Source organism: Vombatus ursinus, unplaced genomic scaffold (assembly GCF_900497805.2).
Source record: "Vombatus ursinus unplaced genomic scaffold, bare-nosed wombat genome assembly UNPS02014794.1, whole genome shotgun sequence".
In the NCBI taxonomy this organism is placed as follows: domain Eukaryota; kingdom Metazoa; phylum Chordata; class Mammalia; order Diprotodontia; family Vombatidae; genus Vombatus; species Vombatus ursinus.
Window position 1 is genome coordinate 18135311 of NW_020954572.1, and position 17243 is coordinate 18152553.

At 45.6% G+C, this 17243-nt stretch overlaps 1 protein-coding gene across 6 annotated transcripts in view; it reads left to right on the top strand.

Annotated features, from left to right (window-relative positions):
* The first annotated feature begins 2849 nt into the window (after positions 1-2849).
* The window catches only part of PPIP5K1 (diphosphoinositol pentakisphosphate kinase 1), a 43166-nt gene continuing 28772 nt past the window's right edge, over positions 2850-17243 (top strand). For 5 of the 6 annotated variants that reach the window (XM_027869960.1, XM_027869962.1, XM_027869961.1 and 2 more), the window contains exons 1-24: positions 2850-2888; positions 6579-6753; positions 7240-7435; positions 7813-7903; positions 8117-8202; positions 8470-8624; positions 8769-8870; positions 9498-9659; positions 9809-9930; positions 10095-10196; positions 10579-10665; positions 10761-10836; positions 10982-11091; positions 11191-11273; positions 11493-11624; positions 11806-11927; positions 12240-12422; positions 13465-13606; positions 13806-14029; positions 14364-14491; positions 14697-14811; positions 15002-15109; positions 15698-15814; positions 15943-16107. In XM_027869960.1, the coding sequence (XP_027725761.1) occupies positions 6607-6753; positions 7240-7435; positions 7813-7903; positions 8117-8202; positions 8470-8624; positions 8769-8870; positions 9498-9659; positions 9809-9930; positions 10095-10196; positions 10579-10665; positions 10761-10836; positions 10982-11091; positions 11191-11273; positions 11493-11624; positions 11806-11927; positions 12240-12422; positions 13465-13606; positions 13806-14029; positions 14364-14491; positions 14697-14811; positions 15002-15109; positions 15698-15814; positions 15943-16107 (2955 nt within the window). In that variant the 5' untranslated portion in view covers positions 2850-2888; positions 6579-6606. Of the gene's footprint in view, positions 2889-6578; positions 6754-7239; positions 7436-7812; positions 7904-8116; positions 8203-8469; positions 8625-8768; positions 8871-9497; positions 9660-9808; positions 9931-10094; positions 10197-10578; positions 10666-10760; positions 10837-10981; positions 11092-11190; positions 11274-11492; positions 11625-11805; positions 11928-12239; positions 12423-13464; positions 13607-13805; positions 14030-14363; positions 14492-14696; positions 14812-15001; positions 15110-15697; positions 15815-15942; positions 16108-17243 lie in introns of those variants that run through there. The other variant, XM_027869964.1, reaches the window with a different exon arrangement.

Below are 17243 nucleotides of genomic sequence, written 5' to 3' on the forward strand. Positions count from 1 at the left end.
GTTTGTGGGATTGTAATTCAGATAGAAGGGGAGAGGGATAAAGTTCCCTGGAAGTGAATATAATTGCTCAGGTAAGGGAGGGAGGAGTTAATCAAGTGTAGCAAGAGAGTTTTACGTCAGAGTGTGGGTAGTTATGAGAATTAGGGGGTGAAAGTAAAGGGTGGAAGGAAGGACTACATGTGTGGGAGGGTAGGGACTTGCCTGGGGAGCAGAGAAATTGCCTAGATTAACAGGGTAGTTACTCAAATTAGGATAATTACCCCATTTGGAGTATACATGGTCAAAGGAATATAATTATCAGGATGAGGGCACAATATGCAGTCAGAGGGGTATTTACTCAAATAAAGAGATTGTAGGGAAAGTGCCTAGAATGTCTATGGGGTCAGTCTTTGGAGTCATTGCCATCATTCTTTAGGCCTTTAGGTTAGCAGAGTGTGGAGTCTGATAAAAATGGTGTAATAAAGTGTCAGGAATCCAACAACTTCTGAGGAAGAGATCAACTTCCCAGTAGTTCCAGAAGAAAGGAGAGGAAGCCAAGAATGGGGGTGGGGGGGAAAGAGGGGACTGCCCTTATGGAAACCTCCAATAGAGAATGGGTTGGTAGAGATTAGGTTGAGTGAAGTAGGGGGAACACTGGCATTTTTCCTCTCTAAAAACCTTTCCACTTAGACATCTTTCCACCTCTCTGGTCTTCAACTTGCATTAATTTTCTCTGTAGTGTCCCTGACCTATGCATATATGCAGTTCTAGTTTCTCCCTTGAACTCCAGTCCTGAATCACCAGCTGCTTACTGGACATTTCCACCTGTATGTTCCATAGGCAAATTAAATCAATACATCCAAACCTGAAATCATTATCTTTCCCTAAAATTTACCTTCTTCTTAACTTTTCTTTTTCTGTCAAGGGACTCATCATCTTTCTAGTCATCCAGTTTCACAATCTGGGAATCACCCTCTATTTGTTGTTCTTCCTCACTCTAAATTACAAATTTGCTGTCAAGTCTTGTGAAATCTACCTCCAGGACATCTCTTGGATCCTAGGATGTTGTGAGGGCTCAAATGAGATAATAGATGTAAAGCATTTTGCAAACCTTAAAGCACTATATTGATGTCAATAGTAATAATAAGTATTATGGTATTATTACCAACCTATAGTCACCACACCTCTAGTCTGGTGACTTCATTCTCTGAGTCTTCTACTGCACGTCCACTGAGCTCAAGTAATGTTTATAGAGCAATATGGAAATGTTCAGGTAAATATTTGACAACTGGGCTGGGAGGGGGCCAGAAATAATGTATTCACTCATGCTTAAGTTCAATCTGCATTATAAGTATTTTCTTAAGTGTTTAGACAATCTTAAGTGTCTAGACAAACAACAAAACAATAAATCAAGCCTTAATTTGTAGAAATTGAAGGATTTCTGAGGGACAAATGCTCCTGCTGAACATTTAAAGGCTTGCATCACTTCTGCTCACAAGGTCACTTTAGTTCAGGTCCTTTGGGGCACAGTAGATAGAACACCCAGCCTGGAGTCAGGAAAACTCATTTTCCTAAATTCAAATATGACCTGTGTGACCCTGGGCAAGTCACTTAACCCTATTTGCCTCAGTTTCCTCATCTCTAAAATTAGCTGGAAAATTAAATGGCAAACCACTCCTGTATTTTTGCCAAGAAAATGCCAAATGGGGTCACAAATAGTCGACAAGACTGAACAACAACAATAAGCTAATTGGTCTCCCAGACTCAAATCTTTCCCCAAACCAATATGTTATACAAATGTCAAAGTGATTTTCTTAAAGCAACGACCTGGCCGTGTCACTTCCCTGATTAATAAACTCCTTTTTATCTCTAGGATTGAATATGAACTTCTCCATTTGATATTTAACAGCCTTCACAACCAAGCACTGTTTTAACCTTCAGTCTCTCTTCATTTTAGTTAAAGTGGGCTTCTTGCTGTTCATCACATAAAAACATTCCATTTCCTATCTCCATTCTTTTGCAACTGCTCTTATGCATTCCTAGAATGCCCACCTTTTTTACTTCTGCTTCTTAGAATCCCTAGTTTCCTTTCAAAGCTCAGCTTAGTTGCTACCAAAATTCCACACACACACACAAAAAACAACTTTGAATTTATTTTTGTGAATAGGTATGCTTATGTCTATGCTTATGTACTATCAAATGAAGTCTTTCATTTTGGTCTTTGTATTCCCTGAGACTATCACCATGCTTGGTATGCAGTAGATGCTTAATAAGTGCTTGTTGATTGTTTGCACTTCCACCTTTTTGTCTTTTTGTTCTATTTCTGTCTTTGCTTTATTTTGGTACTCTCCAGTCTCTACATTCTCTCTGTCTTTGTCTGTGACCTATTTTTTTTGTAAACATTTTCAGTCACTTATTCTGTATCCACGTGTGCAATGTACAGTACTTCAAACTGAATTATTAGCAGTTACAAAACACTGGAAGATATGGCCTTTGCTCTTCAGGGGATACATAGCTCCATATGTTGTGTTGTTGTTGTTTTTCTCTCCTCTCTCCTTTAAATCTCCTTTAAGTGTCCATCTGCCAGTCACATTCTCTTTATCTGGTCTCTGTCTTTGTCTTTAATCCGGGTGTTAAGAGTTGCAGAATGCGACGAGGTGCAAAGGATTTAAGAATCTTCGTAGTGGTGGCAGTGACCACCACAAGGAGAGAGCTAGGCTGCCCTTTCCCCCAACCCGACACCAGGGGGCGCGCTTCCTCCTAGAGCACCGGCCAACGCAGCCTGACGCTCGTCCCGGAGCGCGCCCGCCTCTGATTGGCGGCGCGGGGGAGGGGAAGTCGCGCTCTGATTGGGTCCCTGTCAGGTGCCCGCTGCCGGCAGGTTCGGCTGCGCCGGCTGAGAGAGGCGGGTGAGTGAGGGCCCCGGCAATGGGGGAGTGGCTGGGGGCTGGGGTCGGGGGCGGTATCTAAGGGGGTCGCAAGCCCCAGGCCGCCTGGGCTGGGGGGTCGCGGTCAATAGGTGCGACCTCCGGGGTTGGAAGGGGCTCTGGGGAGACCCGTCCGTGTCAGCGTAGTCTGTGTGACCCGGGCGCAGTGGGGGGGCGGTCAATGTTGGGGGCAATGGGGGAGGGGGAGAGCTCTCTGGAGAGGGGGGAGTCCTTAGGGGGCGGGGTCATCCGAGGGTCATTGTCAGGGGTTAGTTTGGAGCCCCGCGGGTGCAAATCACTGCTTGTTCTCTGGAACGGGGGGGGGGAGGGAGAGGTGGAAGAGAAGGGAAGGGGGGGTTGAGGGAGGGAGGGAAAGAAGGTTGGGGGGGTGAGTGTGAGGAGCGTTCTGGAGACAGGCAAGGAACTGGGGAAGGTTAGGGTCGGGAAGGGGGTGGGGGGAATCCCTCTTAGGGGTGAAAAGAGTGTTGGAAGACGTGGGATGCTTCTTGTTTTGGGGGCGGGGAGAATTCTGCCTGGAGCCTAAACTCGTTCTTCTCCTTCCCATCCACGAAAACCCCCATGAAATGTTTTAACCAGGAACTGTTGCATGTAGAGGGATCCCGAAATGCTTTTGATTCAGGGATGCGATAAGGAATTTGGGTGCCTTAGGCAAGGTTTTGAAAATGTTGCTTCCCTCATCTTGACTAAACCCCCCCACCCCGTTGCATTCCCTCTGCCCTTTGTTAGCCTTTCCATTCTACTCCCCTCGACCCCCCCCACTACCTCCCTTCCTTCTATCACTCTCCCCTACCCCCGTACTCCCTTTCCTTCCCAAACCCTCCTTCCTCCTACTCCCACTTTCAATGGGAGGCTTTGAACCTTCCTTGTAGCAATGCATCTTATCACAAAATAAATACTTGTGTACCATGGAGAATGGAACTTTCTGGCAAAAAAAAATGTGTGCATTTATAAAAATCAATATTAAAAGTACCCTTCGTTGTGATCCTCAATATATTTGTAACTTTGCTTCGCCTTGCCCCAGTTTTGCCTTCATCTCAAGGTTTTTTCCTGCTGCTTCACCCTCTGCTCTTCCCCCCCTCCATTCCTGATCCAAAGCAGAAGTCCCTAGAGAGGAGACTGCTTTCCTTTTTCTCTGTTGATTCAGTCCATAGTGGCTACCATTTAGCTTAGAGCAGAATCTGAGGATCTAGTCTTTGTTACCATTATATATTGGGGGGAGGAGGAGGGAGAGAATGGAAACTGACCCCAGCTTCTTGAAAAGATACATAGAAGTAAGTCTTACTGTAATCAAAGTATATGCCTGTTCTCTCACACAAGCCTCCTTCGTAGTAAGCCTAGGCATATCATTGCTGTGGACATTTTCTCTTCTACCCTTCTTGATGTCATCTAAGGCAAGGGTTCTTAACCTTTTTTTTTGTATCATGGACCGATTTTTGACAGTCTGGTGAAACCTGTGAACTCCTCAGAATAAAGTTTGCTTACATTCATAATCGAAAGAAATGCTAAACTTCAATTAGATGTTAGTTGAATACAAATTTGTTACTTTTCCTATCCAAGTTTGCATACCTCCTGAAATCTATCCATGGACCAGATTAAGAACCCTTGCTCTAAAATTTCAGAGCACTAGCCTGTGGTAATTCTTTCCTGATCTTAAGAAGTCGTTTCCCTTAATTAATAATGACTCCACCTGTCATTTACCTGGTTTTGTTACCTTGTTTACCCTTTTTCTATACCTTAAATAAGAGCATCTTGCTTTTTACAGACACATTTGAGAGTGTAAGGGGTCCTCTTCTTTGCCTGTTCTTCTCAGGCTTCTCTTTGGGCTAGCTGTTTGAGAGTTAATACCCATCAACTCTTCTTTAACCATGGTTATAAAAAACCTTTTCTCATTTGTTAAGTAAACCCTGACATAATCAAGGTGTATGCTTATCCCCTCACACAAGCCTTATCAATAGCAAACCCAGCCTTATTGATGTTTATGGAGCTTCTTATTCTGAATACTTTAACCCAACAGCCATTGTCTGTTATTGGGGTGAAATGTGAAGTGAAGAAGACAACTGTTGTGAACTTAGAGCAAAACCAGAAGGAACTCCATGGGTGGAAGTGCACAGGATCAGAAGAATCCTAAACATGAGAGGAAAGTCTGTTGCAGAGGAAGAATAGGGAGGACAGAAAAAAATCTAAGCTGCTTAAACTCAGAACTGTACAGAGACTTGGGAGTGCTTGTAAGGCATGAAAATCAGGCCAGGTCATTGAGTCCACAGTCATAACAAAATGATATAGGCACAGAGGCATTCTACAAGATACACAGAAGTAAAAAGGAAAATGTTTTTAAGGCCTAGAAAGGGACCAAGGAAAATGCAGTTCCTTGAATAATGATTGGGGGATAGGAAAAGGACATGGAAGACTGAAAAGATAGAGGTCTCTGTGGGAACAAGTAGTTATAATTACATCATTAGAGAAAATACCACCTATACTGGGAAGGTATAAAATCAAAACAAATGACTGAAGAATATTTTTAAAAGGTTGGATGAATTTAAATACATACCTTTTTTCCCAAGCTAAAGTAAACACTTATATAGTATTTTCCAAAGCTCTTTATTTATGATAACCCTGTGGGACAGGGAGTGCAAGTAGGAGTATTCTTATTTTGCAATGAAGAAACTGAGTCTCAGATGAAATAAGTGGCTTGCTTAGGGTCACATTAGAAAGTGGCAGAGTCTGGATTTGAACCCAGGTCTTCTGATCCTAAGTTTGGTATTCTTTTCCATTATGTCATTATGTAGAACTTTCAAGTGGTTATTTTTGAGAGTTTTTGCTTGCTGTTGTCCAAGGTAGAATCCTGTCCTGTGATACCTGAAGCTTAGGATCCTTGATGAGAGAAATGTTTGTGGAGCACTCAGCTCTCAGTCTGATAGTATATTGGTAGAAATGTGACTTCCTTTAGTCCAATCTTCCTAATAGTTTTATGGTCTTTGTTTTGACATCTAGTCTTTTGTACATGTCTTTGAGTTGGAAAAACTGTGGGTTAGATGGAGGCTAGGTTGTGAGAGGCTTTGGGGCAGTTGACACTGCAGTATACTTCTGGGTTGAATTGAGGATAATTATCTCAGGCAATGACAACTGGCATCATTCAACTTTTGTTAGGATCCCCAAGCTTAGCACTGTGAGGAGAATGAGAGAGGACTAAGAAAATTCCAAATTAAATTCTAAGTCTAGAATGTCAGTGTCAGCCCTCTCTCTCAGCAAAGAACCCCTCCCCCCATAGCCCTTCTTATGAGGAGCTGCTCCTCCCACTTTTTGCTGAAGACTCTTTTCCACTGGAAGAACTGAGGAAATGTCAGCCTCCTAAGGGTTAACTCCCTGACTCTGGAAATAGTTTCATTCCTGGATAACCTTTGGCTGTTCCCTTTTGTCCACTTTTCTGACCTTTAAGTGTTTCCATTTCTTTCACCTGGCATCTTCCTTCTTTCTTCCCTACTTCTCATCATTTTGCACCTACTGATTCACTATAGTCTCAGTGTAATCTCTTCAGTCTAGTTTCCCTGCTTCCCCTCGTGCTCCATGTGGTTCTCTCTGCAATATTCTGTATTGGCTATATTCTATATCCTCCATCCATCATTGGGGCTGATGGAGTGCTGTCTTCTGCAGATCGGGATGAGTGGGTCTCCTGGTGGGAATGTGGTCGCTGACGGCCAGTGAGATTGAGAGTGCCACACCCCGCTTCTTTGTTGGAGCTGGGGATGAGGGGCTGGGCACCCAGGGAGCAGGCATGAGTGTGGAAGAGAGTGAGAGTGAGCTTCTTGAAGATGAAGAAGATGAAGTGGTGAGTACATGAGGTATAAAAGGTATAATGGTGAAGCCACTATTACTAAGAGCAGTATTCAGTGGTGGCCACTTCTCCACCCTCTAGAAAGGCCTGATCTACTTGCCTTCTATTGGCACCTGGCTCTTTTCTGATGTAAGAGATGGCAGAGTAATAAAACAAACTACTTCATTTGTAGAACCTTTGCTTCAGTGAACTCATTAGAATCTGAGGGGTTGGTAGCCATCTGGGGAACCTGATGCCTGGTCACAAAATTACCCTGTTGCGCTCCTATGGAGAAGACATTATTCCATGGGTAGCAGGAGTTCCTAAATTTGTCTTGGGGTGGGAGGAGGGGTATGCCTATGAATAGGAGTACTGTTTGACTGTATCCTGTAGCTTGTATATAGGGGAATCCAATGTCCTGGCAAAAGGGGAGGCTTTGTGTCCCTTGGAAGTCCTGTTACCTTGTATGGAAGCTTTCTGACGACATCTTCCGCACTCTAGCCCCTTGAACGGCAGATTATTGTTGGCATTTGTGCCATGACCAAGAAGTCCAAGTCCAAGCCAATGACCCAGATCCTAGAACGACTATGCCGCTTTGACTACCTAACTGTGATTATTCTGGGTGAGGATGTTATCCTTAATGAGCCTGTGGAGAACTGGCCATCTTGCCACTGCCTCATCTCTTTCCACTCCAAAGGTGAGGACCTCGGGGAGAAAAGAGAGTAGAATGGGATTGGGAATTGTGGGGCTTAGGAGTTTAGATTTGTCCTTCACCATTTCATCTCATTGGGAGAGTAACAGTGAATGGGGCTGCTTATTCCTTCCTCTTGACACATTTGAAAAAACAAATGCCATCTTTGGGTGCAGGGGCTATACACTCCAGATCTTAGGACAGTTCCACAGCTTTTGCAACCATCAGAAGGTCTGGGATCTTGGAAATAATTCCAAGGGATCTTTTAGATGTTTGGGAAATGAGTGAGGGGTAGTGGCGGGTTAGTATGTTGAAGAGTTCAGTGGAAACTGACAATTCTCATTTTTATGATGTTTATGTCTTGGATTCTTTCTTTCTGCTAGGCTTCCCCCTGGACAAAGCTGTTGCTTATGCCAAGCTTCGAAATCCCTTCCTCATCAATGATCTGACAATGCAGTATTATATCCAGGACAGGTATGGCTTCCTACTGGCCAGTTAAATATGTGGGACTGAGTCTCCCTTCATTCTTGCCCACAGACTTAGCCTCCAGTATTTGGGGAGCCCATTTAGGGGAAGGACAAAACCAGAAACTTGGTTGTCTCTCACACTGATCCTGATACCCTCATCTTCACCCCACCCCCACCCTTCCCCTCAGGCTTCCTCTAGCTAATAGTTTTGGGGTTGCAGGCGGGAAGTATACCGAATCCTGCAAGAGGAGGGCATTGATCTGCCTCGATATGCTGTGCTTAATCGTGACCCTGCCCGGCCAGACGGTGAGTATCCAGCCCTATCCTTTGCCCAGCCCCCTGGGCTTCAACCTAGTTCAGTGTCCTTCAGATTTTCTGCTATTACCATCTAAGTAGGGCTTTGGTTGTTGTGTAGATGGGAGGGTTAGGAATCTTGGGATAGGTCTTCTGGGGTGGTTCCTAGGATGCAAGGCTTGTGAATTTGAAGGTTACAGAGACTGAGGCGCTGGGGGATTCCAGTGGTAGAAGAGGTGTGCCCAAGGCCCCCAGAACTGACCATATTCTACCTCTCAGAGTGCAACCTGATAGAGGGTGAGGACCAGGTGGAGGTGAATGGAGCTGTGTTTCCCAAACCATTTGTGGAGAAGCCAGTGAGTGCTGAGGATCACAACGTCTACATCTACTATCCCAGCACAGCTGGTGGGGGGAGCCAGCGCCTCTTTCGTAAGGTGTGGGGGCAGTCAGGGATATGGGGAGGGGCAGAGAGATGGAAGGATAGGGATGGAGTTGTGGGGTAAAAGCTGAAGGATTCAGGAACAAAATGGCGAGGGAGGATGGACTCACATGTTTTTTAATCTCTCTCCATTTTGTAGATTGGCAGCCGAAGCAGTGTGTACTCCCCTGAGAGCAGTGTCCGAAAGACTGGATCTTACATTTATGAGGAATTCATGCCCACAGATGGCACTGATGTCAAGGTTTCAGGGAAGGGAAGGGGGTGTGGGTATACAGGTTACACAAATCATACCATTTTAGAGGCAGAAGGGACCTTGGAGGTCATGTAGTTCGGTCCTCTCATTTTAGAGATCCATTTCCTTTTCTTTATATATGGGGAAAATGAGGCTTTGAGAATTTAAATGAATTGTCCAAAGTCACACAGTTAAGATGTTATTGTGGGGGGTGGGGGAGTTTGGAAGTATAAGGAGGGGGCATACAAGGTAAAAGCTGAGTGTGGATTTGGTAATGTACTGAAATTACACGGTAAGGAGTAGAGATATTGGATTTGAAACATTTATGACATTTGTAAAGTAGGGCTATGAAGGCATTTGATATACTGCGGTGGGGGGGGGTTTAAATAGAAAATGGAGGATAAATTTGGGGTACTGGTGGAGCAGTCTTCATACTTATGCTTCTATAGTCTTAGTTGGATGAATGTTGATTTTCTCAGGCCCAGGATCTTTATTCTAAACAAGCCTAAACATAATGCCCAAAATCTCTCCTTTTAAAATGATTTATTTTCCATAATCTCTTCAAGTATATGTGTCGTGATTGGCCTGAGGGAACTGTGTGACATGGATTCTCTCAGGAATGATATATTTTTGTAGGTGTATACAGTGGGGCCAGATTATGCCCATGCTGAAGCCCGAAAGTCTCCAGCATTAGATGGAAAGGTGGAAAGGGACAGTGAAGGGAAGGAGATTCGATACCCAGTCATGCTGACTGCCATGGAGAAGCTAGTGGCCAGGAAAGTCTGTGTTGCTTTCAAGGTAGAGGAAGATCCAAGTTGGTGGGATGGTGCTTTTGGTGAGGGGAAATATAGGATAAATGGGATGGTGGGGAAGAGGAAAAGGCATGAGGAATTTGGGAAGAAATTATTTCTCCAACCTGGTTTTATCCTTCACTTTCTGTCCCACAGCAAACGGTCTGTGGGTTTGACCTTCTCCGTGCCAATGGTCACTCTTTTGTCTGCGATGTCAATGGCTTCAGCTTTGTCAAGAACTCAATGAAATACTATGACGACTGTGCCAAGATCTTGGGGTATGGTATGGGAGACATTGGTTTGGGTGAGGGGAAGCCAGTCTAGGAATGAGGTTATCCTTTTTTTCCTGTTTAACAGAGGTCTTCTCTTTTGCAGTTTTTTTTTTTTTTAACCATTACGAGGAAGATTATTCTATTATTTTTCTATGTCTTCTTCTTTCTAGGAATACCATAATGCGGGAGCTTGCCCCCCAGTTTCAGATTCCATGGTCCATTCCCACAGAAGCTGAAGACATTCCCATTGTCCCTACCACATCTGGCACCATGTAAGAGAGAGTGAAGCTGTAGTTAATTTTTTTTTTGACTAGTCAGTGGGGTTAAGTGACTTGTCCAGGGTCACACAGCTAGTAAGTGTCACGTGTCTGAAGCCAGATTTGAACTCAGATCCTCCTGACTCCACGGCTGGTGCGCCACCTAGCTGTCCCAGAGGCAGTAGTTATTTACCCACAGAGATATCTGGGGCTTGGGCTTCCCAGGACTGACTGATAAGCACCTACCACCTCTCCCTAGACTGACAAGGGGATCCCTTTCATCAAGTTTTCTTAGGCACACCCCCTTTCCTTATTTCAGATAGTACTCTTTTCCGTCTAAGGCACTCATGAAAAGGTTTGCTGACTAAGGTTGCTCTAACATATGCCTTCTTCCCAGGATGGAACTCCGTTGTGTCATTGCCATCATCCGTCATGGGGACCGTACTCCCAAACAGAAAATGAAGATGGAAGTTACACACCCCAGGTAAGGAGAGGGTCCATATACTGAATGAAGAAGTAAATTGCTCTCACAGTTCTTGACTCTCCCACTTGTGTTTTCCTTCACCCCCTCCTACCCAGGTTTTTTGCACTGTTTGAGAAACATGGTGGCTACAAAACTGGGAAACTGAAACTGAAAAGGCCAGAGCAGCTGCAGGTGGGTAACCTGATTGGGGAGAACAGTCACTGTAGGAGGAAAGGATATGAGTTTGGGAAATCTGTCTGGGAAAAATGTAAAGTGATCCTAAGATAGATGACTGGTCAAGAGTTGTGAATACATCCCATTATTCCCCTCTCCTCAGGAGGTGCTGGACATCACTCGGCTGTTGTTGGGAGAACTGGAGAAGGACCCTGGTGGTGAGATTGAAGAGAAAACAGGAAAGCTGGAGCAGCTAAAGACTGTGTTGGAGATGTAAGGAGTGGGGTGAGAATAAGGGAGCCTAATATGGGCTGTCAACCATGGAGTCTGTGTCTTGGGGTTGGAATGGACAGTGGACTCTGTTCTTGGCAGGTATGGTCATTTCTCAGGCATCAATAGAAAGGTACAGCTGACTTACTACCCCCATGGAACCAGGGTCTCTAATGAGGAGCAAGGTGAGATACACAACTCACTCTAGCTCTCTGAATCTCTAGCCCCCTAGACCTATAGAACACCCATTCTTTGCCCTACCTTCTTCCTGCTTTTCTAGTTTCATCCCCCAGCTTCTTCCCTTTCAGAATTGTTGAGGATAACATCCAGACCTCCACTCTGTACTGCGTAGATGTTCTCAGAATGTTACCCAGGCCCAATTCACAGCTTTCTACTATCCTTAGATCAACAGCGGGAGACCCTGGCCCCATCTCTGCTGCTGGTGTTAAAGTGGGGTGGGGAGCTGACTCCTGATGGCCGGGTCCAGGCTGAGGAGCTGGGACGAGCTTTCCGCTGCATGTACCCAGGGGGCCAGGGTGAGTGTGTTGAGGAGTAAATGTATTATGGGTTTGGAACAAGATAAATATGGGGTGAGTGGGGGAATAAAGGAAAAAAATCACTATGGCAAGGAAAAGTTGAAGTAGGGGAGAAATAAATTCCTTCTTCCCTGCCCTAGGATCCTGACAGGTGTCTGTTTGTGGTCCTCTTCACTCCCAGGGGACTATGCTGGCTTCCCTGGTTGTGGGCTTCTACGTCTCCATAGCACTTACCGCCATGACCTCAAGATCTATGCTTCAGATGAGGGTCGTGTACAGATGACGGCTGCAGCCTTTGCCAAGGTGTCCACCCTAACCCCAAATTCATGGACATTGGCAGTTGGAAAAGCTGCTAATTTAGATGGAGGGTTAATGCAATGCAGGGATTTTGGGTGCTCATCTCAAAAGGATAGGTTGGTGGCTGGATGACTGTATCTGACCCCTTTCTGCTCTTCTGGGAATAGGAGGTGGGAGGTAGGGGCACCCCTGCCCCCACCAAGCCAGCTCTGTGTCTTCTCCATAGCCCCTTAGGCCCATTCCACCCCTCCACCACCAGGGCTGCTGGCCCAGAAAGGGGATTAACAACGTCCCCACTCCCCATGGCTCCTGTCATAGGGATTACTGGCACTGGAGGGGGAGCTGACACCCATCCTGGTGCAAATGGTGAAGAGTGCCAACATGAATGGGCTTCTGGACAGTGATGGTGACTCATTGAGCAGCTGCCAACACCGTGTGAAGGCACGACTACATCACATTCTACAACAGGATACACCCTTTGGCCCTGGAGACTATGAGCAGGTCTGAGCTTCTTTGTGCCCTTCACTTCAAATATCTCATTCTGGATCCCATAAATAGTACTGTGCACACCCCTTTCTGCTAATCACACAGTAACTGCCTTTAGATGGTTAGGTGTCCTCTCCTCATCTTTGGGTATTTGTGGAATCCTCGGGATTCCTTAAGGCACTGCTTCCCCTTCCCCAGTGGCCCTGCGTGGATGCCTCAGGGTCTTGAAATGGAACCCATTCTGGTGGACTCAGATTACATTTGTGTTATAGATTGGAACCAAGGCAGGAGACCTGCTTTGCCTTGGTGTTACGTGTAAGGAGCTATTCTAAACCCAGCCTCTTAAAGGAGTTTCCTATCTGAGTTTCATTCTGAAATTCAGGGTTAGTTTAGAGTCACTCTTTCCCTGAGACAATCTGATTTCCAGGGTTAGCGTAGGCCTTGGTAAGAAGGAGACCATTTGCCAAATTGAGGTTTAACAACATCTCTCCATTTCCCCTTACTATTCCTGTTTTTGTCATTCTTTGGGGAACTTGAATGGACTGGATAGCTGGATACTTTTTCTGGGTTGGTGTAAGGAGGGATCAGTGACTCCACTTCCTCTTCTCTTGGTCAGGATGTAATGAGGCCCCACCCACTTCTCTGCACCTTGCTAAGTACCCAGTTGGATGGAGTTGACCCTTTATCTCTTTTTCCATCCTCTACCACTTATTATAAGGTGGACATGTAAGATTCTAGGTTGTGTGAATTATCTCCATACCCTTGTAGGGCTCATTTACATGACCAAGAACAGTCGACTTCACTGACAAATCCTTCTTCACTTATGCTGACCTAAGGCCCTTCCCTTCATCCCCTGCCCCCTTTACTGTCCAGAATTGTCTCAGGTGATGGAGAACTCAGGCTAGTGTCTCTAGATACAAGTTATCTATAGACATTAATAGATATAACGTGTTCATCATAGGGAGCTAGCATGCATTTGCTTTGTGATTATCCAGATCCAGGGATCTGGTGAGGGGCCCTGAGCTTATGATATTCTTTCTCTCTTTGTTTCTCCCAGTTGGCCCCTACTGGCAGTCTCTCCTTGCTCAACTCAATGGCCATAATTCAGAATCCTGTGGAGATCTGTAACCAGGTATTTGCCCTGATTGAGAACCTCACTCACCAGATCCGGCAACGGCTGCAGGACCCCAAGTTGACAGGTGGGTAAGAGCACTGCCATCTCTCCCCCAGGGTATTATCAAGGTTCTATTGTCTCTTCCTCTGGGTGACTGGGGGGGATCCTTATCTTCCCTCTCAGACCCTGCATATTTGGAATCTGTTTCCTCTCTAGGATAGTGATAGTGGTCCTTAACTCATGTTAGGGCTCTGCCTAATATGACTTTTCCCTGTTACCTTCAGACCTACAGTTGTACCACAGTGAGACTCTGGAGTTGATGCTGCAGCGCTGGAGCAAGCTGGAACGTGACTTTAGGCAAAAAAATGGACGCTTTGATATCAGCAAAATCCCTGACATCTACGATTGTGTCAAGTATGATGTGCAGCACAATGGGAGCCTGGGGCTTCAGGGGACAGCAGAACTGCTACGACTCTCCAAGGCACTGGCCGATGTGGTCATTCCTCAGGTTGGTTTTGGAAATGGTTCATGGCTGGAGTCTGGAAGGGCAGGAGACAGGAAGCATAGAGGCAGAGTGGGATTAGTTGAACTGCTCTAACTCTCTTCTGATGACCAACTACGCTTGATAGGTGCCCTTGGACTGTGAGTAAGAGCAAAGGTCACTGACCTAAGTAGAGAATCCTGGTAACACGTGGAGTGGGAGTAATAGTGGGTTTGAAGAGAGACCTGGGAATGATAGAAAGACAAGAGGATAGTGTCAGGTTTGGGGGGGCAGTGGGAGTAGGCAGAGGCAAAAGGAACACAGGCTCCACTGAGTGCTTACTTAGCCTCTGGTTCTCTAGGAGTATGGGATCAGCCGGGAGGAGAAACTGGAGATTGCTGTGGGCTTTTGTCTCCCATTGCTGAGGAAGATTCAGCTTGACCTACAGCGAACCCATGAGGATGAATCTGTCAACAAGCTGCACCCCCTGTGAGGGAGGGTTAAGGGGGTATTGAATGGGGATAGGGCATGTAAAGGGCTCTTGGGGAGGTCAGAACTGGAACAGTTAGAGAGGCTTGGCCACAGGAGGACTACTGAATATGAGGGAGAAGTCCTCTTTAGGGATGAAAGAAAGAGATGGTGGAGGGGTGGTGTTATGACTATAGACTTATGAATGACAAGGCAACTTTCTCAGGTACTCCAGAGGAGTGCTCTCCCCAGGTCGCCATGTCCGCACCCGTCTCTACTTCACCAGTGAGAGCCACGTCCATTCCCTGCTCAGTGTCTTCCGCTATGGAGGGCTTCTTGATGTAAGGACCCTCTGTTTCCACCTGCCTGTCCTCCTGGGAAGCTCCTTTCTTTAGTTCTCCTTGGTCTCCAAGCAAGCCTTTCTTTGTGTTTCTTGGCCCTCCCCCAGTCCCAACCTCAGGCCCACCACCCCGTTCATTCTCTGACCTCTCTTATCTCAAGCCCTAAGATGCTTTTCCTCCCATTTGGTAGGAATCTCAGGATGCACAGTGGCAGAGGGCTCTGGCTTATCTCAGCGCCATCTCCGAGCTCAACTACATGACTCAGATTGTCATCATGTTATATGAAGACAACACCCAGGTGAGGAGATGTCAGGGTAGGATCAGGGTTAAGATCTACCCTCTCTGCTCCCAGCCATTGCTCGGAGAAGGAAGTCCTTGCCCATCCCCATGATTTGTGGACCACAATGTGGGAAATCATTTGGATTACAGAGTACTGCATCAGCTAGGCTAGTTAGGAGCTTCTTGGTAAACAGAAAAATTATGGGAATAAGTAGTGCCAGAAGGAACAACGTGGAACCCAGCCACTGGACCTAGAGTTAGGGTGAGATGAGAGCAAGATCGAGGTAAGTCACCCTTCTCTCTAAGCTTCAGAAGTGTTTCTTTAAGTGCATTATGTAATGAGCAAATTTCTATGGGAGGTAGAAGAATAACATTTATATTTAATCAAGTTACATGTACAGGGGACCACAGGGGTAGGGAAGTGAGGGTTCCTTAACCCTAGAGATTGCAGTAGAAGAGATTCACAGGAATGTGGTACTGAAGAAGGAGGCAGGACATGGAAGCCTGAGAATAGGTACCTTTCTTCTTGTAACTCCTTGTCATCATCATCACCCTGTTTCTTAACATCCCATCCTTTGAAATCCTCTCATCTGGTGGTATCCCCTAGGATCCATCGTCAGAGAAGCGATTCCATGTGGAGCTGCACTTCAGCCCTGGAGTGAAAGGTGTCGAAGAGGATGGCAACGCTCCCACCGGCTGTGGCTTCCGCCCAGCTTCTTCCCAGGTGGGAAAGGTTGCTGGAATCTGGGTCTCAGAACCTGGGAGATAGGGGTCCAGGGAGTGGGTGGCAGGGAGTGAAGGGGCTGGTTACAGAGAAGGCAGTCACCCCTTCTTCTCTAACACATGATGCAGACTGAGGAGCTGCAGACAGACAAAGGCAGTATGGAAGACCTGTGCCGGAGGAAGGGTCGAGATGAGCCAGATCGGGTATCACAGACATCTCCCCAGCCACCTGAGATCCCTGGTCTCCCAAGAAGATCCCCACTCATCCGCAATCGTAAAGCTGGCTCTATGGAGGTAATGGAGAAAGGAGGGGAGAAAGGATGGGAAGGGGACACGTTGGACACTATCCATGTGTTCTCAATCACTGCCCCTCCCACCCCTCATACTCAGTGACTTTGGGAGCTCAGTCCCTCACCCCCTGTTAACAGAGTATTAGGTTCCTGATTCCACAGGATGTCCCCTTGTTTCTAGAGCACTTCCAGATCAAGTGGTTTGAAGCTAGAGAAATCCCAGTGATGGAGGGGCAAGAGTGGTAATGGAGAAGTTAGGAGTATTGAGAAGACACCTGGGCAGTATGAAGAAAAGCAACTTCTTAAAAATTAGGAGGCTGAAAACCAATACTTTCCATTCCTATATGACCTTCACAAAAATCTTTGTCCAGATGTCAGTCTTTTTAGTTCTCTTTATTAATTTTGGTTTCAGAGGCTTTTTCGTACTGTTTTCTGCTCTGGAATATTTTGTTCTTTGTTCAGTTTTGTGGCATCTTTCTCTCTTTTTCCTGGTCCTCAGGACTCTATGAAGATCTCTCAGGATAACTTGAAACTGGCTTTCATAGTCATTTCATGATTTAAAGGTCTGACTAAAGAGCCAATATAGATGCTACCTTTTCCTTAGAATCATCCCTTGTTTCTTTGTTATCTTTTTTTAGATTAAATTTTTTTTTCAGTCAGCAAAAATCTGCCTTCTCTCCCTCCTATCCCACATACCCCTTCCCCCCACCGAGAAGGAAAGGAAAACAAAATTTCTGTTACAAATATGTGTTGTCAATCAAAGCAAATTTCCATATTGGTCATGTCCAAAAGGAAAAAAAAAATACACACAAGTACACATACATACACGTCTCATTCTGCACACTGAGTCTTTCACCTCTATGAGGAGGTGAGTATCATGTTTCATTATTAGTCCTTTAGCATCATGGGTGGTCGTTATGCTGATAAAATTTCTAAGTCTTTCAAAATTGTTTGTCTTTACGATGTTGTTATCCTTCTCCTGGTTCTGTAACTTCACTCTACATCAATTTATACGACTACCGAGGTTTTTCTAAAACCATCCATTTCATCTTTTCCTATAACATAATAGCATTTCATCATATTCATTTATCATAACTTGTATAGCTATTCTCCCCAGATGCCAGTTCTTTGCCTTCTCAA